This window comes from Pomacea canaliculata, linkage group LG5 (assembly GCF_003073045.1).
Source record: "Pomacea canaliculata isolate SZHN2017 linkage group LG5, ASM307304v1, whole genome shotgun sequence".
Lineage (NCBI taxonomy): Eukaryota > Metazoa > Mollusca > Gastropoda > Architaenioglossa > Ampullariidae > Pomacea > Pomacea canaliculata.
The window spans coordinates 22,798,977-22,822,678 of NC_037594.1; the positions used below are offsets into that span (position 1 = coordinate 22,798,977).

Here is a 23,702-nt window from a genome sequence, read left to right on the forward strand (position 1 = left end):
AGTCTTGAAATAATTTTCTTTAGTTCAGTCTATTTTCTCCATCTTTAACCACTGAACATTAGAGTCTAAGTAGTTGTGGCTGCCACTGCTAGCTTCTTGTAGGGGTAGGGGGGAGTGAATGTATGACATTTTATTATTTTAATAGTAACTAAAGACAATGGTTTATTCCCAAATAGAAATTAACAGATTACCTTCATTGGAAGAACAGTGTTCAAATTCCTAACAAAGATGATAAATTGTAAAGAGTTGAAACAAAAATAATACATCATTGGCTGTTTTCCCCCCCCCTCCTTTTTTCTAATTTGTGGGCCGTTTGACGCTGATCTTGGCTCCTACTGTGTAAATGATGTCTGAGTAGCGGTTAAATAATTAGTTCTACACTGTTTACATTTGTTGGGTGAATGACATCACTGGAGCAATGAGGTGAGATGAGAAATGTCACTGTAGGTATGTGGCTGATGATACCACGTTGGCAACTGTTGACGTGGAAAGCGGATGTCGAGGGGGAAGCAAGAAGCTTCGTCACGCCCAGTCAAGGTCACGGTTTTGCATAAGAGAAGCCACATGGCTAATGGAGGATACGGGAGGAAAGCCCGAAAGGTTTTTTTTTTTTTTTATAATGGCTACTTGTCTATACCCCCTCCCTCTCGTTCCGTGCTTGGTCTCGTGTAGAAATGCTGGTTGGGAGTTGTCAGGGTTGGTGGAGCAGAGGTCGGGATTGTCGGCGTGGTTGAAAACTCTATACACATGCATTTTCCAAAGCGTATGAGTAAGAAAGGAGAAAGAGAAGAAGGGGGTAACGTTCGCGCCATGATGATGAATCCTCTTAAGCTCGTTTTTTAACCGGTGGTACCCTGAGGGGGTCACGCAGGGGCACGCAGCGACCTAAATAAGCACACGCCATTATGAAAATAAGAACTTTAATGCGCGAGAGGTAACCGCGGACATACCTTCACCCTTTTGGGGTACAGTCACGAAAAAGGTTGAGAACCTCCGCTGTAAAGCCTGTTGCGATCGCGAAGGAAATGGCAGTTTTTGGAGCAGCCAGCGATTTTGAAACGGACCCCGAGAAGCAGCTACGCGGGAGAGGTGGCAAGGGGCACTGAGGTGGCAGCCTACAGCACGATGAGTCAGTGCCCTAGTTGTCTCTTTCTTCTTGGCCAGGGACCATCCCCCAGACTTCTCCCACAAGGCGGCAACAGGCATGAGGCCAGCACCGCGGCCAGGTTTGTTTACAGTATGTACTGTTGCTTGGACAACTGCCAGCGACTTGCTCTTTTCCTCTGTCCTGCCCAGCTTCTGGTTCTACGACTTACTGAGACTGGAGGTGGGGTGTTTGCGTAGCAGGTAGGAGGTTGGGGGATCCTCTTGAAGATTTGTTCTTGCTTTTTTTCTGGTGCGATTTCAGAGTCGTGCTGTGTCGATTGATAGAAGGGAAAGACTGGGGAGAGAAGGAGGGAAGAGACCGGTAGTCTCCAGAAAGTGGCGAGGGTTGGGGGGAGGGAGGGATCAAAACAGATCCGGCCGAAGGTTCCAGTAGCGCGGAGATTGAAGGAGGAATCCGTTCTGTGGTGGTGGAGGGGATAAGAGGGTGTCCTGGTGAAAAGGCCGATCGATCTGCAGGCTCAAACACAGCCATCGATTGGGTCAGCTGTGAGGCAGACAGCAGGGGGCTAGGGAAGGTCCATCGACTGGCGCTCCCTGCCTCACCAGGCGGGCAGACTCCAAAAGCAGGTTGCCCAGGGAACGGACGCAGCCCTATTGTTTAGATCCTGGTATTAGAGCGATGACACCGCTGCTTGTGTGGGAGGGGTGTCTTGGCAGAGGTCATTCCATGGCTCTTCTGTGTGGGGACGAGGGTCTGTCACAAACCCTGCCGCTGCAGCATTCGCCTGCCAGTAATGCAGACTATACAAGTGGGTGCTGTGATTTTACCCTCCTCTTTTCAAGGTTTGTTACGTTAGATGACAAACGATGCGCTCCCTCTCGATTTGAGTGATGCGGGTGAACAGAAAAGTCTGCAGCAGGCTGTGACCTAGTTTAGCTGTAGTGTGTAGGTGGGTGGAGGGGTGGTGCTGATGAGAAAGTGGCAGACAATTGATAACGATGATAGACGTCTTTTGAGATAAAACCACCCTTCTCCCGTAGCCATTGCTGATGTATTAGTAGGTTAGTCGGCGTTGCCCAACTGATGGCAAGTATCTTGCAGTGTCAAGCACGAGCATTCATACCGAGCTGAGTGGGGAAACAGCCGACACTCACCACAGCTTCCATCACCTAGCGGTTCTTTTCTTCCCACTCCCCTCCCCAAGGGTTAGAGCTCGTTCTTAGTGGCGTGGGTCGAGCACGCGAAGGCTGGTGAGTGGCGTGCATGCCCCGTCCTTCGATCGAGGGCCAAGGACTATGCGCGTGCATGACTGTAGGAGGTGGCACGGCCTGGGGGTCAGCCACTCTCACCTCCCCCACTCTTCACGCGCTTCGCTCTCTAGTTGGCGTAATGGCGAGGGAGGGGGTTGAGAGAAAAAGATAAGAGAACAGGTGTAGCGTAATAATATCTTGTAAAACAATATTGGCTGGAATTGCTCGTGCACTTCACTGGCTAGTTGGGTGTTGCCAGGACAGGCCGATACAGCTTACAGCATGTGCTCTAGATAGTATAAACAGCAATGGTGTAAGTAATGAGGAGATTGTTACCTGGCGGTGAGCACACCTCGTTGACGATGATGAATATTGATCGTTGTGTGTTGATGTAAATAAACACAGCTAGAGAAGGGAGGTTTCACAGCTTTTCACATGGGTATGGTACTTTCCAGGCCTTTGGTCTCCTGCCTTATTTCGCGTCTGTTGATGTGGTAGCTTGTCAATCCAACTAGATTGACAGTGGTGTGCCACTTACCCCATGTTATCACTGGTATTCACACCTTGAAAGGTAAGTAGCTGTAGGAGGGGGGACCTGGAAGGGGGATCCTGCGCAGGGTACAAATAACTTGATGGTTAGAAGCCCCGTTCTTTACAGCTCCGGTAGCCTGGAGTGGGGGGGCTGTTTGCTGTCAGAGGTCAACGTTCAGTGCGAGACCGTCACCTTGGTATTGTGTGCTAGTAACCCCAGAGAGAATCTAGCGGGAGGTGGAACTGGAGTCCACACCATCTACAGGTGGCTGCTAATTCGCGCGGCCTGACTTGGCGTGCATGGCAGGGAGACTAGAGCTGGGGCTGGTAGCCGCCACAATAGCTTGTCATTGTCCTCCTGGCCCCGACACCAAGATCAATGCCGTGCCACCCCATCCCCACTCCCTCTCACGACCTTCAGTGGGCGGCCTAGGCTGGGGACCGTCTCAAACACTGCGTCTGATAGTGGCTTACGAGAGCACGCAGAGAAGCCACAGAGAAATTTCACGTTTTGTTTCCCACTTACATTTCTGTGACCTAAGTTCTGTTTGTGTCATCTCGATCTCCTCAGGAATTATAATAATGCTGATGGCATTTCATCTAGATCGGGTTTGTTTATTTATTTGCAACGGTTACATACTTGTTTGTGTTCCAGTGATTCAAGAGGCAGGTGGATCCCTACTCAAGCCTGCTGTATTGTGTTTTGAGAACTATTCTTGTGGAATACGAAACATTATATCTCAGACGGGGTTGTATTTCAGTTTCACAGAAATTAAATGTCATTTTGCAAACAAAGGGAAATTTCCCCTGACAGCATTATTTTCTGGTTCGCTGTACAGTGTCAGCGCAGCCGTATCATTTATACATTATGTATTTACCTGACATTATCGAATGCTGCAGACATGCCTGCAAGCAGATGAGGGAGGGTCTGGGCAGACGGTTGTCATCGTTCTCGGTTTCGAGACCTGTATGTAGGGCTGATGCCATGAACAAGCAACACTATTGTGCTAACAGTAGTAAGATGGTACATGCATTATTGTGACCGACCACCTTGCATCTTTCGGGTATCTCAAGTATCTCAACCATAATGCAGTATCTGATGTGTTTTGTGAAAGTTCATAGCAGATGATGACTATTTTCGGCAATGTGTGATTCGTTGTCCGTATAAACATTTTTTTTCTTTCCCAATTTCCTTTTTTTCTTTGTTAAATTTTCTGATGTCATAAATTGGTTTGGTTCTTTTTCCATATGTTTACAATCTCATATTCGCCTAACAATGTATGTCAGCTCGTGCTCCATAAATTTGTTTACTGCGCTTGAAGCTTTGCCGTGATATAGCCTCAGCTGCTCGTGCTCGTTCACCAATGTAAAACACAATTTCTCCACTAAATTTAAAATATTAATAAATACTTGTTTATGAACAAGAAATACTTGTTTATGAACAAGTTCTGCATATGGGGAACCTTCAAAGTCTAGATGAAAACGAATAGCACATGACCAGTATGGTTAGGTTTAATGAATCACCGAGGTCGAAGTTTAGTGATCAGATTTTACCAGGCATTGCTAATGTTTTTGTCAAGGCAAAATTTATTTAGCGATGAAAATTTTTTTAACAGTTTGTGTTATTTTGAGGTTTGGCAGATGTTTCTCCACTTTCAATGGATATTTACTGGTGAGACAGCATATAAATGCACACTGTAATGCCATTATTAAAAACAAAAACAGGTTAATAGTAAATATAAAGATTGAAAGAAAGAACTAAACTGAGCTAAGAGTTTTCATATTGTGTGTGTGCATGCATGAAAATCATTCTTCCTTGGATTTTTTGCAGCTGGCAGCTGTAAAAAAAGCAACAATTATACTGGCTGTGCTATTGAGAAACTATTGATAGTAAAATACAATGAATAATAAAAGAAATAGCTTGCATTACTGCTAAAAATGCATTACTGCTAAAAATTTGATCGTGATTTTTTATCCTAAAGATGTTAACAGTCTGACATATTCACCTAAAAATGCAATTTCTGCAAAATTTAAAATATCAAAAAATATTGATATACATCAACAAAGAAAGATTGTAATTACAATAAACATCACAATAAATACTTATTCCTAAAAAATAAATAACAAGACACTGTTTCTGCATCCAAACACTAGAATCACTTTTTAACTTAAGTTTAACACATTATTCAAGGAAGGTCAATTCTGATGAGAATTGTTTACACATTATTGTACAGTTCTACTATGCCTGTTTTTTTGGTTATGTATGAGATGCTACTTTTATTGCCCATTTGCATTCCATTTCAGCTCATGGTTAAAATTTTTTAATCAGATTGATTTTAGTGTAATGTGCATGATGGGTGCACTAGCATATATGGCAGCGGTTCTCAACCTGTGCTTACAAGGGGGGCGCGAAGGTGGTCATTTTTTTTAAGTTTCTTATACCAGTATTAGTGAAATTAGCTTACATTGCTGGCTAAAGGGGGCGCGCGGACGTACCTTTGTTCGTCAGGGGGGCGTCACATGTAAAAGGTTGAGAACCGCTGATATATGGGGTGATGCTTGTGGTCTTCAAATTTTATAATTAGTAATATGTCATTCACATGTCACACTTCACACGACTGTACTTGTCTGAACCAGAGGGCTCTGCGTTTTTGGATGAATCATTTTAAACATTTTTAACTGAGAGAGGTTGGGGAGAGAATGAAATAGCCTATTGAAAAAATAAGTAGCAGTCTTTCGTCCACCGGCCCGCGATTTTAACTCTCCAGGTGAGAGCACAGGACTGCCGTGTTTGACGACAGCAGGTTTAAGTGGCGGAAGAAGAGTAGAAACGTTTACAGTTCACAGACCGACTGGAGGCGACTCTGACCAGTGCACGTGTTTCTTGTCTGTCGACACAGGACCCACGTTACATGTAGTCTGATGCCAGAGACGGCATCTTTACATTCACAGGCTCCTGCGTGTTTTCACCACCACTGCTGGGTTTCTACTACTGGAGAGTGCCTTCAGCGTCAAGGAGTACAACCGCTCAATAGCCTCCAATGTAAAATTATTTTCACAAAAGCCTGGTGTGTATCCCCACCCCCTCTCTTTTTTGTAACAGCTGCCGAATCCTCGCTTGGAAACCATAGCTCGGCGGCCGGCGTTTCGTCTCCAGGAGTGAACAACAGCCTATGTGCCGGTAAACTCCGCCCCCTCTCTTGACAGACGGAACTCGGTCGATGCTGAGGAACGTCCCCATGGTGCTGGTTGTAGTCAGAGATGCTCCGGAAGCGGGGAAAGGGTTAGAAATCAGGACAAGGCGAGGCACGTACGAGGGGTGAGAGGAGAGGGTGGGGCACCATGTTGTCAGCATGGTACTGGCTCTCTGAGACAAGCACCTCGCCACTGTCAACTTGTTCACAGCACGTCACTTTTATCGCGTTTCCCCCGACCTCCACCAAAAACAAAAGCTGACGATGGTGGCAGTGCAGCCAAGGTAGAAGGTGGTGGAGCTTGGATGGTGAGGGAGCGGGAGTCTTGCGACCTCAAGCACCTCATCAGACTGTGTCGCTATGACCTTGGCTCGTGCGTTGTGTCTCGCACAGACGTGTCTCCCCCACAACCCACCTCCTCGTTCCCCTGTTGTCTGATGTTAGCAGAACATGTGGCCCAGGCTGGCACATGCCGGTCTCGGAACACATACCTACAAAAGGACAGTTGCTAGTAAGAATAGTTGCCAGCAACACCCCTGAGTGCCTGCACATGTCAGAGAGAATGTGAACTTGCAGCAGTTTCCCCCGCACACTTGAGAGAGGTAGGAGAGCACGCTGGGAGAAGATCCTTCAGACACACGCGACTGTGGGTGAGAGGAACCCGGTCCGGGTGGCACGAGACAAACCTTCGACTCCGGGTGCCAAGTTCAAGACTAGTTCATCTCCTTCCACCACCTCTCCCCCATCCTCCGACCACGTGTTTAACGATACGATTCGGAAGTGTAGCAGTCCCGACTCGCGCTTAGGATCGGAACAGTCTGCCCATTAAAGCGACAATAGACATTTTGTTTTCTGAGCATCCTATTAGTATTGCCTCGATCAGCTTCCCTCCACCTCGCAGTTCTCTGGCATCCCCTGCGGCGTGTCTCTGGCACAGCGATTCTGTTCTAAAGCTGTGCAGTGGGCAGAGCAGGCAAGCAGCCCTCCTTCTCCTCCCTGTGTCGCAGTAACGGCAATGCGGAAGGACGTGCGAAATTTATGGCTTTTGTTCCGATTGACAGTTTAACAGCTACAGTGTTATGGACCTGGGTTATCGCATTGCACCGTTCTTTATTAGGTTCAGTCTCGCCATAGCTGGACTTCGAGTCTCGATTTTTTAGTGGGGGGGGGGGGGGGGGGGAGTGAGAAGTGAAGGCTGGGAAGAGAATCGTGGTAATGGGGGCTAACAATCAAGCTGTCTTTATCTCTTTCCCCTCTTCCCACCCACACACTCTCCCTCCGTTTAGTTTCCGAGGGACAGACGATAATTCTGGTGTTGACAGAACAGTAACTGAAGGTTTCCCTCGAGGGCCGTCAGCCGCTGCTAGAAGCTGCTTTCGCCAGCAGTGTGTGCTTGCATGCTGTGCCCTGTCATCGTCCACGAGGCGAAGAAAGAGTGACGCACGCGTGCACACACACACACAGAGTTCGTGAGACAGTTTAAATATATAGACAAGTGACAGTCTGACAGCAGCAGTCGGTTGTTGTGGACCATGCCTACCTCGGACTGGAGATAACGGCCCACTAGACATGCAAGGACAGGGGAGAGACCGCAGGCACAATCTCTTTGTCGATTTGACCCGCATGCGGCGTGACGCTCCCTGTCCGTGAGGGATAAGATTAAAAACAAAAGCCGGGGCCGGGGGATGAGATGGGCCACGTGGAGAGACGGCATTAGGTTTGCTAATGCTGGTCGCCGTCACGACGTGCTGTGTAAGCTGGCGCTTGGTGATGCTCTCACAGCACTGGTAGCGGGGTGGGCAAGGGGTGCAGCGAGGTGGAGGTGCTGGTGATCGCAGGGTGGGCTAGACGCCCTGGTGATTACCATTCAGATTCAATCTTCCTTTATGGGCGCGAACTTTGCATACATTAGCATTTAGCACCACAGCTGTTATTTTTATTTGGCGGAATGGGTGCGGAGAACGCGTCTGCAGTGCAGTCTCCAGTGTAAGCGCGAGTGTCTGATGTGTGCGTGCCCATACACGCGACGACTTTGTGTGCAGGTGAGGAGGGGAGGTGTGTTGTCTGAGCCAGGTGTGAAACGGAAGATGAATGAGGACGCTATGTCACAGTGCTAGTCTCCATGACGCACGCAGCGAGAATAACTACTAAGAATACTGATGCGTAGCTTTTCAACTGTTGTTTGCGAATGTTTGTCCTTCAGAGGGCACATCCAGACTAGCTAAGGTGCACTTCTATTGAAAATAACAATGAGATTTAAACACAGACCAACCGGAACCTCACCTGTAAACACCGAGCGACGTTTTACGTTTATGACCTGCATTTGCATATCACGTGATAGGCAACGTAGACCGGAGGTGACAACAACCCTGACACGGCCGCACACTGCACGAGTGTCAAGGAAGATGAGATGTGAGACAATGAGACCTTCATCATCATTTGCCACGCTAGATGACGACACAGGCCGATGTCGTCCGCTAACCCTCCCTTCCCTCTTTGTGCGTCTCCTCGCTCAGGACCTGGCGCGGTGTGCTCGGCAATGGTGGGTGAAACAAAGAGACGGCATTCCAGTTGGCAAGCTCGCACCTACCTGTGTACTTATTTGGCCGACTGATTGCAAGGTGTGTGTGTGCCGCTGGCGATGTAGCAAACAACGGTGCTCGGGGGCAAGGAGCGACACTCCGTGGCGAGATAAGGCGGGCACTGGGAGACGCGCGAGCTTGTCGTTGTTTTGTTCTCTTCTCGGGGACCGTCTCCCAATTCTCCACCTTGTGTTCCTTCTCACATCGCTCTGCTTGCGACCTTTCAGGCAGAAGTGCGCAGTCTGTCTTATGTGTGTAAGAGCGGGAGAGATAGTAAACAACAAAAAAAAAAAAAAAAAACAAACAAGCCACCCACTCACTTCGGGAAAGCGTCATCTGGTTAGAGAATTTTATGTTATCCATAAGCTCTTGAGTATCAAAGATAACACGAACCACAAGGGAAAACAAAGTACTTTAATTGTTGTATGATCATAGTGTACTAAGCAATAATTAGTTTATGGCATGTCCATGGGTTATGCCAATACTCAGTATGCAGCTCAGAGCATCATCTGGTAACTAGTTCTTTTAATAAAAGAGGAAACGCATGCAAATGTATTTTATCCAAGCTTTATAGATGACAAATAGGTGTTTGGCAAATCTCAAGGGAAAGGGGTGGGGGTGTGGAATCTTATGGTCTGTATTACAACACTTGAACAAATCTGAGAGGGAAGAAGATGGATATATGTTTATTATGAGAGCAAAAAATGCTCAACAACATTTTAAAAAAAAACCCACACACCCTTTTACCCAAACAAGCATAGTAAGGGAGGTAATCAAGGCCCGAGGCAGTAGTAGAAAGTTAACCAGCTTTAGATTTTATCCCTTTAATGTGTTTGAAAGCATGGTTGAGTCACTCGGGCAGAAACTTTTTTTTTTTGCAGGTCAAAAGGATGATGTTACTTAATTTACACCGTGACAATAAGGTTACATGTTACATTATGTGATTATTTTTCTTTACAAATATGAGTTTGGTTTTGTATGGAATAGTCAAGGGGTGGGAGATCAGTGTTTTGAAATTAAGATTGACAGATTGTTTTCATTAAGACTGGCAGAAAAGACTCAACTTTTGTATTCTTGTGACACTTTTTTAAGAATGAATGTCATGCATAAGTAATTGTATGCAAGGTCACAAACATTGTTAAATGTTTTAAGTATATTCCTTTTGTAATATTATTACCTGCAATTTTTATGAATGTATGTTAATGCACAATCTTAGTGATTTCCTTTTGTTAAACACCAACATTTAGCTATTAGCATGTTAGTGCTGTATTTGTGTACACATGAGCAGGCAAGGCTATTTACACTGATAGCCTTGGTCTTTGTATGCTGCTTCCATTGTTTACCTCCATTTAGTCATGCACAAACACTTAATTCTTATTAAACTGCGAAATCTAGCCCTTTGATCAAGCTATATGCAACAGTATGTTATATACACTTACGTACACATTTTGTTAGCATTGTTTTTGAGTACCCATGAGCTAACCTCTTGTTTGAGCGAAACATTCTTGGCTTTATTGACTTCATTTCACTCTACTTTATGTGTAGGTAGATATTTCTTTTTGTGCGAATATAAAATGCAAATGTTTGCACATGATGTGTTACCTTCCATCAGTCATGGGCCTGAGCCTACTCAATTAAGTCTGGTCTAAAAGACCTTACTGAAACAATATGATAAGGGAGGTAATCAAGACACCCTGCCCCTTTCTGAGGCAGTAATAGACAATTAACCAGCTGTAGATTTTATCTCTTTAGTATGTGTTTGAAAGTAAAGCTGTGTCACTCAGGCAGAAAAATTTTATTTGTTTCAGGTCAAATGGATGATGTACTGGATAGTATTTGCACTATTTACTTCCTTTGAAACAGTTTCTGACGTCTTTCTGTCATGGTAAGTGTTTGCCCCTAAATAATAAAATTCCATAAAAATCACCTTCTCCGTGTAGTTGTGATCACAGCACTCTTTCCATTCTGAAAATTATCAAGGGAAGCGAGTGGATTGTAGGAGTATTGACAGTTATCAAGCAAAGAAATAATCAGAGGTTATTTTCTATTTATTAAGATGATTGATATTTTTAGAAGTCGGGCTATTTATGAGGATTGTTTGATCATTAATTAAGTAGGTATATTTATACAGCTGAACATCAACATAGCTTAAAAGTTGTATCTGTTCATAAGAGAAACAAGGGTTTGCTATAGTTGGCAAGATTTTACCTGATTAATGTGCAAACTGTAGTAAAAGATAAATAAAAGTTGTAGAAATAAAAGAAAGTAAAGGGAACTAGTTTGTGTTTCTCTAGGAAAGAGAAGCAAGAGAGACTGGGGGTATGTATGCACAAATCATGCATGTGCACACTTTTTAACTGTATATATGACAGGATGCCATTCTACTATGAAGTAAAGATACTTTTCGTGCTGTGGATGCTATCTCCCATGACTAATGGATCCAGCTTCCTTTTCAAGAAGTTTGTCCACCCTCATCTTGCACGCCGTGAAAAGGTGAGCATCTTCTTATTGTCATTATCATAGATTATGAAATGTCTTTTGAAAAAAATTCTTTAGAGTTTCTGTGAAAATGTAATTTGTTCTTGCTTTGACCAGCTTTGTGTTTGTTGGGTGTGTACATATGCATGCATTTGTACATTTATGTACACATGCACAAAATTCTGTGGGCATTACAATGAAAGATACTTTATAATTTGGCTTTGAGGCTTTTGAGACCTCCAGCAGTAAAAAATATAGCTATTTGATGCATTTGTGCCTGGAGTGTAAGGCCATAGAATGTCTTTGACAGGTACAAATGCATCAAATGGGAGCTGTGTGCTTGGAGAGTTTGTTTAGGTGAGAAAATACTGTAGATGGACTTGGCATGAGTACAATGTCAAATCAACTCACAGGAACAATGTACATTTGCAGGATATTGATGAGATGATTGCCCAGGCTCGAAATCAGAGCTATACAGCTCTCTTACGGCTTGGCAGCAGGGGAATCACCTATGCCTCTCAGGTGGTTGTCAAGACAGCACTCATGGTGGGTACACAATATGCTTTCTTTAACAAATAAGAAGACACGAAAACCTTGTCTATAGCTTTATAGCTTTGTCTTAATCTGATGATAATATGTTTCCCCGAAAATAAGCCCGAGAATGATTTTTTAGGATGCTCATGATATGCACCATACCCATAATATAAACCCTAATTAAGATTATTGATTTTTGTACATTAAAAAAATAAGACATCCCCTGAAAATAACCCGTAATACCTCTTTTGGAATAAATATTAATATAAGACCCAGTCCTGTTTTTAAAGGAAACACGGTAATAAGCACCATCTCTTCTGTGTGGTATTTTGTTTGCCATTTCAGTTACTGCATTCATTTTCTGTTTCTGTATGATAGTTCAAGACTTCCCCCCCCTACCCTTTATTTCTTTTATAGTGCAGCCAATCACTGTAAAAATCAAAACAAAGATAATAGGTTTCTATTGCAGATTGTTGGATTCTGTTTCTACCCTGAATCTAGGGTTTGGATTCCTTATTATTCCTAGTTATTCAGAAACAAAACTGGGACATGGCATCACTAATTCTTCTGAACCAGATTTAGAATAGGAATGATTGCCAGATTAAGACGTGCTTTATTGTACCCTAACATGTTCTGTTAACATTTAGCCTTTCTCAAGCCACACCTTGTAAAATATATGATTTTTATCAAAATCTATTTAATCATATTTCTTTTTCTGAGAGGTTTCCAGCTTTAGCGTTGGTATCCTCGCAAAGTTTTCTTGTGAAGACAGTGCCAAGGTGTTGTCATGGATATAGACTTTTCTTTTTGTGTGTGTGTCAGGGTCAGTCCAAGCTTGTGGATCATCTAAGGAGAAGTTACAGCACCAGTGATCTGTCCAATGATGGAGGTCAGTTGGTACCACGGCATCGACCTATTGGAGATGAGGATGAAGATGAACTTGGTATGCATACAGCAAACAGTTATCCTCTGAAGCATATGTATCAAGAGTGCTGCTCTTTGAAATGTCAGTTCTAGCTCAGTGACAACTTTACTTTTCCAAATCAGTCAACGTTGGAAATCAATCTTTTTGGGGAATAGAAGGAAAAAACGACTAGATGAAATATGATTATAGAGATTAAAGTCTCGTACATTGGGGGAGGGGGATCTGAAAGTTTTAGTGTTTCCATATCCACTCCATGATAAAAGTAATAAAAAGCTTTGCATTCAACAATGGGAAATATTGCTGAAACTAAAAGTGTGTTCCAGTGTATTTGATAAATATAAAACATGGACATCATCAGCACTAATAGTGCATAAAGTTCTTTAGTGCCAAATAAATCTGAAAGACATGACCAAGTTGACAAGAAGCAGCAATGGGAGACCAGTGAGAGCTTTCAAGAGTCGTAGAAACTGGTTCTTTTCATCAGCAAGATTAACCATTGGAAAGTAAATGGACGTGACTGTAATGCATATTTGTCCAGTAGTGCACCACAGGCTTGGTCATTATGTGGCATGGCATCAAAGTTTTAAGTGTTATTTTCTGCAGACAATCGGTGGAAAGAAGACAACGAAGAACTTGAAAACCGCACTCGACAAGGTGTCCACATGAAGCGATCAAGCAGCACTTCTTCAGGTGAACACTTTTTAAAGTTACCTAGCTTATTATACTGAGGGGTTCGTTTTCCTGCAAAATACTTTCTAGTATTTGTTTACAGGATAGATTTGCTTAACACTGCAACTCTGGATGTGGCTTAAAGTTGACATAAAATCTGTGGCATCTGCAGCTATCCCAGCCTATGCAGTACAAATTAAGGTCCAGTGATTCAACTGTAAGCTTCCAGTTCCAGTTTATCAAAGATGTTTTGGCTTGTAATTTTAATTTAGTCAACAGAAATCAAAAATAAAAAGGTAGTGATTTTAACAGGCTAATGGCAGCCAGTGGTAGCCATGCAGAAGTACATTTATGTACGATTGAATGTTTTTGTCTGTTGAACACAGGTGGTCTGCACATCTTGAAGGAGGAGGAGGAAGAAGAGGAGGAGGAGGTCACTATTACAGAAACATTCACCATCCCAGTCACTACAAGACATTTCTATTCACCAAAAGAGGTGAAAAACCTGTTACAAAAGATTGCTGACACTCAGTTTTCAGACAAGTCAGGCCTTGTGGGAAGTTACTATATTTTTAAGTTCTCATAGTATATGGTGTCTTTGACCCTTGTTAAAATTGGCAGCTAATATTTTGACAGTTGTTTTGCTAGATTTCATTAATATTTAGTTGTTTTGTTTTTTTGTTTTTTGTTTTTTTTTATTAGCTTCATTGGCAGTAGTTTGACATTATTGCTAGACTTGATAGAGCTGCATATTCGCTGTTGTATCTGGGTAATCCTCATGTTATTGAATATTAATTTTTATTATGTAGTTGTCATTCCCATTTGTTCAAATTCAGATCATTGATCATTGTTTTTAGGTCATTTAATTTTTTGAAAAAGCAGACACGCTTGTCTTCAGGGTTAGAAACAACAAGATGATTAGCTGAAAGAAGTAAATTATTTACCAGCTAGTAGAATATTTTAAATCATTAGCTGAAAGGAGAAAATTATTTACTAGCAAGCAGGACCTTTAAGATGAGCATTCTACTCACGTACCTGCCTTCTTGGCTTTATTAGTTTTGATACCATTGTTATTGCTTAGTATAGTGTCTGTGGCTTTTGTGCAAAACCTGCATGCACACCACACTGAAAATATGCTGTTACAAGACTATATGAAAGTCTTGACTGAAATATTAAGGCATTAAGTCCTGAAATGCAGGTCATATAATAAAAGATGAAGAATGTTTCCTATGGTTAGACACGAGAGTTTGAAGCTCAAGTTGAATTTACCAGTGGAAAATGCTTTTGAATGTTTATTCCTTCTCAAATGGTGAATTGATTGTTTAGTTAGACTTCTATTTTGCCTGTGTTAGATGTGACTTTCACTTTATAAATAAAGTGAGCTTAATTATATAAACCATTACAAATTATTGAATGCTGGCAATTCATGTACTAAAAGTACTAACATAACATTCTAATTCATCTTTTTCTCTGTCATGTAAAATGACTTTTGAAATCAATAGTAATCTGTATCTTGGCACATTGTTGGTGTTCATTAATCATTGACCTTTTGTATCCTCTTGTTTTGCTGTCTTTCAGCTTGCAGGTGTATGTATCAGCACCAACTAGTGATTGTACCAGTCACTGTAATATCTTTAAAGCAGAATTATTCTTAATTAATTTCCGTTGAATATTGCTTTTTGTTTCTTTATGCTTAAGGAAGGGGAAACTGTCGCTGTTTGCATGCCAGAAAAAAAGAAGAGTGGCTGTGGTGGAGGTGAAAATGAAAACAATGTTAAAACTGTTCTTGTTTGAATTCTTTTGTCTTGTGATTCTGCGGATGTAGCATGGGGAGACCTTGGGATTGTCCACTCGCTCATCCTCCGAACCTATTGGTAGTGGGGAATTTGAGGCTCCCCTTGCCTCATCACACCACTACCGCTCGGGCTCTTGGTCTAGTCCAGCCAGGGATAGCAATGCAGGTGACGGTGGGACCGGACAGTTGAGCAAGCGCTCTCGATCAGGTTCCCTCGCTCACAGTAGCAGCAGCAGCAGCGGAAATAGTAGCTGGCTCAGTGCCTCAGCTTCAGCTTTGTTAGCACACTACCGGAGCACCAGCGGGAGCTTGGGTGGCAGGACCGGCAGCTACGGCAGCACATCCTCTCTAGCATCCTCTCTGTCTACACCCCCGTCATCCTTGTCTGCCTCCTCCTTGCCCTTGTACCACTCTGCAGGCTATGCCAGTTCTGACCTGACACACAGGCGCCGATGGGGGTCATGGTCAAGCCCTGGCTCTCGCTTGCATTCATCTAGCAAGCGCTGAACAGCAGACTGGCCATCTCTTTTGCTGGCTTTCTTCAGCCTGAACACCACAATTGGCCAGGTCCTTGTTTCCCAGAAACACTTATTTTCCTAGCTGGTAGATTTGTTGTTCCTGCATTTTGATGGGAATGTGTTCCCCCTTATCTCTCTCCCTCACTTTTTTGGATTCTGCTTACTCGCTGTGCCATCCACGTTGCTTGGTGTGCATTTTTAAAAAATCATTTATTATTGTTTCATTTTTGTCATAATTTGCTACAGTCTTGATTAGTGAGTGGTTTGGGTTTTTTTGGTGTGTTTTGGAGAGGTTTTGTTTTTAGTACCCATTTGGAAAGAATGGAGAACAGTATGATATGCATGAACAGTAGGAAAAAAGTCTCATTTCAGATGTCTTTACCATCTGTTGTGACATTTTAATGGCTGCATGATGTGTTTCATATGCAAAAATGTTGGGAGTGGGGCTGGGGGAATAGAGTAGAGTTGGTGTGGAAAAATAGTGCAGCAGTAGGAAGATGAAAGCACTGTTGTGACTGATTCCTTCTTATTTCTGCCAGTGCAGTTCCACAAAACTGCTTTTGTGACTAGATGTTGGCTCAGCCAGTGAAACCAACTGGTTAATTTGCCATAGACATGGTTCTTAATGCCTATCATTTTCATTAAAACTTGACATAGCTGATGTACAGATTTCTGCTTCCCTGAAAAATTTGAGTTTCCAGATCTAAGGAATAACTTTTCCCCATTTAAAAGATACAAGCTTATCATAGTTGTCACCTGTGTTTTTGATAGAGATCAAGACATCCATTTTCTGCAGCAACCAAAAAAGTGAGCTCACGTCATTAATAAATCAACTCTGTGGGCTTAAGAATGACATCAGCATGAAAAGTGCATATAAATCAATATCAAGTGTATTGATTGAATTCTGTCTTTTCCAGATGTAAAGGCTTAGAATTAGGTAAATCTAAGCGTGCTTTTCCACATAAAGGATATCTTTGTGTCAAAAGTTCTTATTGTAATTAATGTGAAAGCAACCTTGAGCTTAATTTTATCTTTGACTTGGGTAGCCTTAAATGAGAGCCAAAGATTTTATCATAGCAGTTTTCTTTTCTAGCTTATCTCACTTTTTTTTAAAGCCTAGTTCCTTCATGAAACTGTTCACACTTTACACATTTTGATTTTAGAAGTGACCAGAAAACGGCTGACCCATGATGTATTCCTTTTTAGCACTAATAAGTCCCTGCATGAAATATGATATTGGCTACAGTCCCATTCTCCCCTTGCTCGTTGTCATCTGTGTAATTTTTTTTTTACTACAGGTAAACAATATTTGTTAAGACACTTAAATCTGTTTAAGATTCATTTACTTCATGTAATATTCATTTTCTTTGCTCGTACATTTTAGTACTGTAGACGTCATGTGTGGCCTTTTTTGCTAGTGTGAATTAGGAAATGTGCACTTGCTTGAGTTCAATATGCACCAAAATACATCTATGAAATTAGGAGTAAGTTAAGATACTATGTTTACTTATGTATGATTTTGAGCTTTCCTGACACTGGTCTCCAAGTAAGAGTGAATGAGGATAAAGAGGTGTTTAAATATTCAACAAGGTCGACTACTTTTGTAAAATGGGCCAATGCAAGTTTTGCTTTTCATTTTCAAGAACTTTAAGCTCCATGCAAGTGTTAGGTGTTATACCTCAAAGTGTCCTGATTATGTAACTGCAAAAAAAATGCCAAGCTTCAAAACAAAAGTTAAGACAAAAATATTATTTCAGATGGCAGCATACACAAATTTTGTAAAGTATTGTTAACTTTTCTTCAGATAATAATGGCAAGTGTGGAAGATGCTCAAGACCTTAGGTGATGTTTATAAATATTATAAACAACTGTAAGAGTTGAACTATTGTTTTATTTCCTACTGTTCTGTTGTTACTTCTACTAAGGATTTTTTTTTCTTTCCTCCTCCAGCAAAAACAAATCAACACCTATGGCACCATACCACGTTCCAGAGTTCGCACCCGCTCATCTAGGAAGACAGTTGTGTGAAGATGTAATTTAGACGGATGTCTTTGGTACTACCCAACATGAGGCATTGACACTGGCTGTAGATATTTCTGATGTCTTCCTGTGGGGCATGTGCACAAATACATTAAGCACAACTTATTGGTGAACAGAAGTGACATAACTGTGCTACCCACAAATCTTTCGATGAAGCCTGCAAGCTTTCTTTGGATGGTTGCTGGCTAACAAGAACCAAATGTGTTTGTGTAGGAAAGTTGAGGACACAGTGTTTGCATGTGTTTTGTGTGAAGATTGTCTGTGGATTGAAATGCAGGTGATTAAAATACACTTCCTTTGTGTTTAAGCCATGTAGAAATTACACTTTTTTGGGAGGTTGTGGGGTTTGGGAGAAGACAATTCCTTTTAAATCTTAAATGCTGAAGGTTTTGGGGAGGGGTTGTGTGGTTTGGTTTCTTTAGCATGTTCCCACAGTCTAGTTAATATGCAATTTTTGATATTTGTTCAGAAGACAGATAATGATTTTTATTTTTGTCTTTTCATCATTTTCTGGACTACTGGCTGTAGTATATTCAATTTGGATTTTTTTAAGCATAGCATGAAAGTATGCATTTGTGTACACATGATAAAAGCTGTAGATTAGGCTATGATTTCCTGAGTGGCAGATTGTAGTTCACTTTCCTTGACTCTGACATTCTGGAATTAGTTTAGTGGGTGGTCTTGAAAGATGTATTATTTACTTGATCAGGCAAATATATAGAAATGGACAACATTCTATACTATGGTCTGAATGTGACTGAATTCAGAGCTTAAATTGTAAAATAATAGTTGCTTTATTTTTTAAGCCACCATATGCAACTGCAGTACAAAACTTTATCACAGTGCATTTTCCTTGCTTAATACCCTTGCCTACATATGTTTTCAGTTTTTCTTTTCTCATTCTATCATTTTGTTATCCTTACAGCTTTAAGACATAACAAACCAAGAAATCTTTTGGCTTACTAATTTAAATATTGCAGCTGTATACTTTTCAAATTGGGGATGTTGTTTATATGTTAACAGTTGATTATACAAGTTCTGAAGATCTTTGTCATTTGACATTTTTATGCACATATATGATTAAATTTGAGCATTTACAGTAAATTTATTCTATAAACTGTTTTCATATTTCAGATATTCATGGTTAGATCTAGCTGAACTTAAACACACATTTAATCTTTGCAGTTTCAAAATCCCTTCTTATTTATTTCAAAAAGAACTACTTTTGATGTTATAAATGTTTTGAAGAGGCATGATGTCATTCTCTGAACCTGCAGTCTTCATAGAAACCAGTAAGACATTCATACCAAACAATCAGAAGTCTTTGAAGTAATATCCAGTAAGGGTTCATGGCTTCATCATCATTATCACGAAACACTGTCACTTGCATAGACCTTCTCCCCTTTACTCATTACTCAACAGCTAATGCAAGAGATGTGTTAACTAAATTGAGTGAGTGAATGAATGGGATAAAACATTCAAACTTTGCATGATTTTTGTTTTCCTATACCTACACAACATAGATCTGGGCATCAAGGCATTCACACCGTCATTTCTTGTTCATTATAATCCAGGCTTTATTGGTGGAGGCAAGCTCTTTCATGCAAGTACAAGCATATGGTTAAAGAAACAGTACAGTCTGTCTGGGTTTTGGTTTTGTGTCTGTATCTGAGTGCATGGTCATGAAATTGTGGATTTCTTTTATAGCTCTGAAGGTGATCAGTGTCTACTTGGCTTTCTTAAAGAAACTTTTTATATGCATTTTTGTTATGAATTCCAACATTAGCATCTGCTTAGACAAAGTTGTATAATGTGCCACTTAAGTGTAAACTTGATGTTGTGTTCTGTTTCCATGATTTTCGCTCAGACAGGCAATCAGCGTCTGCTATTTTGTATTTATATTTTTTGTTACTGTTATATTGCAGAGCAACACTCTTCTCTTGTAATGGTTTGTTTTTGGCATTCCTTTTCCCCTATTCTGTTTATTTCGTAAGTTCTGCAGTGTCTTTTCAGTGTTGTTTCTGTAATTACAAAAGAACCTAACAACATGATTATTCAAATGAGATATGGATAAATCTTTTGGAAACATCAGTGAGAGATTTCCAGCAATGCTAGAAAATATCGGTAGAAGAAGAAAAAGTAGCAAAACATTTCTAATACTGGAATATTTTCAGGGTAAGAGTTGACTTCACATGAAGCAAATGTAGCATGCCTTTTTTTGTCAGAACTTTCAGTGCATGTTATGTTGCTGTCATTGAGTATGCTAATTAATTATACAGTGATGCACTGCTCTACAGGTACTTTTTCCTGGTATAGAAGCCAGTACCGACAGAACATTCCGGATATATTTATATATTTATACACTTGCAGCTCTTCCTCACGTCAACCTCATTGCCAAAGTCATAGAATCTTCTTCCTCCTTCCCTAATTTTGTTTGCCTCTGTTCCCTTATCTTCTTTCTTTATTGTTTTGTAATTTTTGATTTCGTCATTTCTTTTTGTGTGTTTTTGTTACTTTTGAGAAAATCTGCTGAAGATAAGCAGGATGGACTTTTGTGTCCTCTCCTAGCAGGTGCTAAGCCTGTCAAGCATGTGGTCTCATTTGGTGGGAAACTTGCATGCTATGCCAACTTGCGTGAAAAGTTTCCGAAAATTCCAATATTTTTTAGCTTAAGTGACAAGGGCTTTCCTAAGTTTGAGCCACTGACTGTTATTTTATGATTTTGTTAAATATAAAACATGCTTGCATTGGGAAATAACCTCCAGTTTTCTGCTGTTACACAATGAGGGAATCGTCACTAAAGGAAAACAAACAAAATTGGAATCTGCAGTAAATGATGGAGAAGCAAGGTGACAAAGCCAACCTATGCATAAAATTTTCTCTTGAGGGAATTTAAAGTAGTCCCCTACTTATGAACATTTGAATTACAAACTTGGGTGCAAATTTGTCCTTAAGCTCAAAAGTAGTACCTAAGGATTGTCTTCAAATTTAAAGTAAGGATAGTTCACTTGTCCACCTAGTGGCGGCGGCAGGAGGGAGCATGGGTACACACGTCCTAAACAACAGTTCTCTCTCACTGTACCCACGCGGTCTAATCCTAAAGTGTGCTCACTAGAAAAATTTGATTTTGTGTTTATTTTCAGAAGTTTTTTGCTCCTGGTAAGCATTCTAATATGTAATTATAGCCTGTTCATAAGTTGGGGACAACAGGGGTGCCCAAACTATGGCCTGCAAAAGGTGCCTCATGCAGCCTGCCTGCTCATTTTAACCAGGCACAACATAATTTCATTTTTAACATCATGATTCTGGCAAAACCACCATTTTCTGGTCCGCGAGATATATCATGTCCAGTGTAGCCCTCGGGCGAGAAAAAGGTTGAGCACCACTGGTATAGATATATTTTTTATTCACCTGGTTGTGGTACAGTTAAAAGTGTTTATGTTCACCTAGTTATGGTAGATTAGTGACACCACACAGGTTGCAGATAAAAGGCACTTAAAGTCAATGGTTTTTGTTCAGTAAATATAAATTCCCCTTGCTGAAAAGATAGTCTTCTTTGCCAAGGACTGGGTTTTACTAGATGATTACCTGAGCATCGGCATGAACACAGCAAGCTGAACATGGATCGTGCAACTGCACTTAAGCTTGTCTGAGGAGTACTATTGTTCTGTTTCAGAGAAGTTAAAAATGTCATTCACTGAATCAGTATTTGTAATACAATCACAGTAAATGATCAGTGCCATTTTTAAGAGAGAAATCCATCAGCCATGTAAATCTTGGTAGTTACTGCATATGGTTTGGCTGTAAAAGTGTTCATTCTAGCTTAACCTTTTGCACAGATGATAATTTGGTGTGTCTGAACAGGTAGTGCTCGTTTTTACACATTTTGTTTTATAAACTCTGATAGTCCATAAGAAGATTAAAAATAATTCCTAGGAATGGTGGTTTTTATAAATATTCTGCTGATAAGCCACTCACTTATCATGATCTGGCACAGTGGTATTGACAATAACAGTTTTTCAGAGCATTGTTATTACCAGCTGCTTTTTGTTACACCTTGGTTAGGGCAGGGAGCTCTTATGTAGTTGTGACAAGTGTGCAACGAACAGGTTTATTATAGGCTGTTGAATACATATCACAATCTGATAATCCTAGTAACCTATGCATGACTCAAGGCTTCTTTAGACCTATTATCACAGTGCATATGCCTGTAAGTTTGAGTGCTTTTAATGAGCTTGCTAGTGAAAAAATAAGTTGCTGAAGTGTTTTTATAATTTCTGTCTTTTATTCCATGCTGTAGCATATAGCTATATGCTATTTTATGTCTTACCTAGACATAAGAGGCACACTTCAGAAGGATAAAAGGTTGCTGGGGATGCACATATCACAAACCTGTCTCTTAACTCTTTACTATTTTCTTTCTTGCTCATCCAGTAAGCAGATGTGGCTTTTCGATTCTGTATGTTGTACTAAAATGTAAAGAGTTAACAAAACTGTCTCTAGAGCTCTTCTCACCCTATCTTTATTGCCAAGGTTGTTATGAAGGCAAACTTCTATGTGGACATTTTTCATATTTTTGTTACTGCTGTGAAGGCGAAAAAAAGCAAACAGGGATATTAATAAAAATGTATGTATTGCACTTGATGTACATGTGGTCGTACTCACAATGAAGTGATTGTTGAAGGGAACAATTATGGTATGGCTCAAACAGGTGAATCTTGAGAATCCAAGAGAGAGAATGCAATAGAATAGGAGCATACCATATGTTTTGGGGAAAATGCAGTTGTGCAGAAGTGGTATTTTTCATTGAGAAATTTGGATTACATTTGATCAGCACTTTATACACATGACTGTTGTAAAATGAAAGCTTTATGAGTATGGCATATGTAGTGGGGCTACTTTCAGGATTTTTATTATGAGGCATTCATTTAATATAACCTTGAATCTAAGGCATACGCTGGTTGGTGTTTTGTGATGTGTATAGCTGCAGTAGATTTAGCATGACAAATTCAAAAGCTTAAAGTTTATTGGGTTAAACAAAGGATTTCTGCTTGTTATAACTATCACATAAGAAAACATTTCAAAATGGAAGATTAGCATAAATTTCTGACACCAGCATTATATAGTTGTTTCATAGCTGTATAAATGTATAATTTTATCACAAAGTGTCATGCAGTCCAGCATGATTTATGTAAACAATTTCTTGGCTGAACTTTTTTAAGATCTTGCATGTAATTTTCAAATTTTTTTTAACACACTGGGAGCTGTGGTTGTGAGAGCACTCTAGCCATAGAAAAATCTTATGAAGAATGAGTATTTAAGCACACAATAAAAAGATCTGTTATTGCCAAAAAAACAACAAGCACATCAGCTTGGGTTTCTTTGGACATTATAATGAATGTGATCTTGCATGTCTGTGATATCTTGATGTGGTTGGAAAGTGACATATCCTGCAAATTTAAAGTCTCTAGGCTTATGCATCTTGTATTTAAGTTAATCATAAGATCATCAGAAATAGCCCAAAATTTGCTAGAGAAAACATGCAAAAATTGTCAGAGGTCAACATGCATGCATTATGAATGATGCCTAAACTATCGAGACACCTATGCCAGAAAAGTTTTCTCAAGCCTAAACATCGGTTTGGTCTTCCATCTTTGTGATAGAGGACTGTAGGTGCCCTCTGTTGAGTGGAGTAGGATCTTTTGTTCCGATTTATTCTTGCTTATCCCCAGAAGTATGAAAGACATTTACTTTCCTTTAAGCACGCCCATACCTCATCATGTGCCTTGTGCTTCCAGCGCCATTTTGCATGAGAGCCGATCAGTGACATCATCTTTCTTAATCAAGAGGTGATAATGATTGTACAAACTTGAACCTTTTCTTTTACACTGTACTGTATTTTCTCGGCGATCTTTCACAAGGGATGGTGTGTTTGAAATATTGAAAGCTTGACAAAGATTAATAAATGCAGTTTTTGACACGCCAGTTCTCAGCGTTTTTATCTTCAGGACTAGTAAGGATATTATGTCCAGTTGATGGTTTGTAATACTATTTAAACCATTTGCATTTGCTGAATTA

General features: G+C 40.8%; 1 protein-coding gene and 1 long non-coding RNA gene across 7 annotated transcripts in view; one reads left to right on the plus strand and one right to left on the minus strand.

The window, feature by feature from the left end:
* The window catches only part of LOC112563892 (receptor expression-enhancing protein 1-like), a 34,518-nt gene extending 10,913 nt beyond the window's left edge, over positions 1–23,605 (plus strand). For 2 of the 6 annotated variants that reach the window (XM_025238347.1, XM_025238345.1), the window contains 9 exons: positions 10,474–10,550; positions 11,038–11,158; positions 11,576–11,689; positions 12,500–12,620; positions 13,206–13,292; positions 13,658–13,767; positions 14,850–14,858; positions 15,097–15,633; positions 17,535–23,605. In XM_025238347.1, coding sequence (XP_025094132.1) covers positions 10,483–10,550; positions 11,038–11,158; positions 11,576–11,689; positions 12,500–12,620; positions 13,206–13,292; positions 13,658–13,767; positions 14,850–14,858; positions 15,097–15,573 — 1,107 coding nt within the window. In that variant the 5' untranslated portion in view covers positions 10,474–10,482 and the 3' untranslated portion in view covers positions 15,574–15,633; positions 17,535–23,605. The remainder of the gene's footprint in view (positions 1–10,473; positions 10,551–11,037; positions 11,159–11,575; positions 11,690–12,499; positions 12,621–13,205; positions 13,293–13,657; positions 13,768–14,849; positions 14,859–15,096; positions 15,634–17,534) is intronic. The other 4 variants (XM_025238348.1, XM_025238346.1, XM_025238349.1 and 1 more) reach the window with 4 other exon arrangements.
* Positions 904–10,000, minus strand: LOC112563897. The gene is made up of 2 exons (XR_003099137.1): positions 8,367–10,000; positions 904–4,727 (listed from the first exon to the last, which is right to left on the minus strand). It is a non-coding gene; the product is annotated as an uncharacterized LOC112563897 (long non-coding RNA).
* Positions 23,606–23,702: the final 97 nt, after the last annotated feature.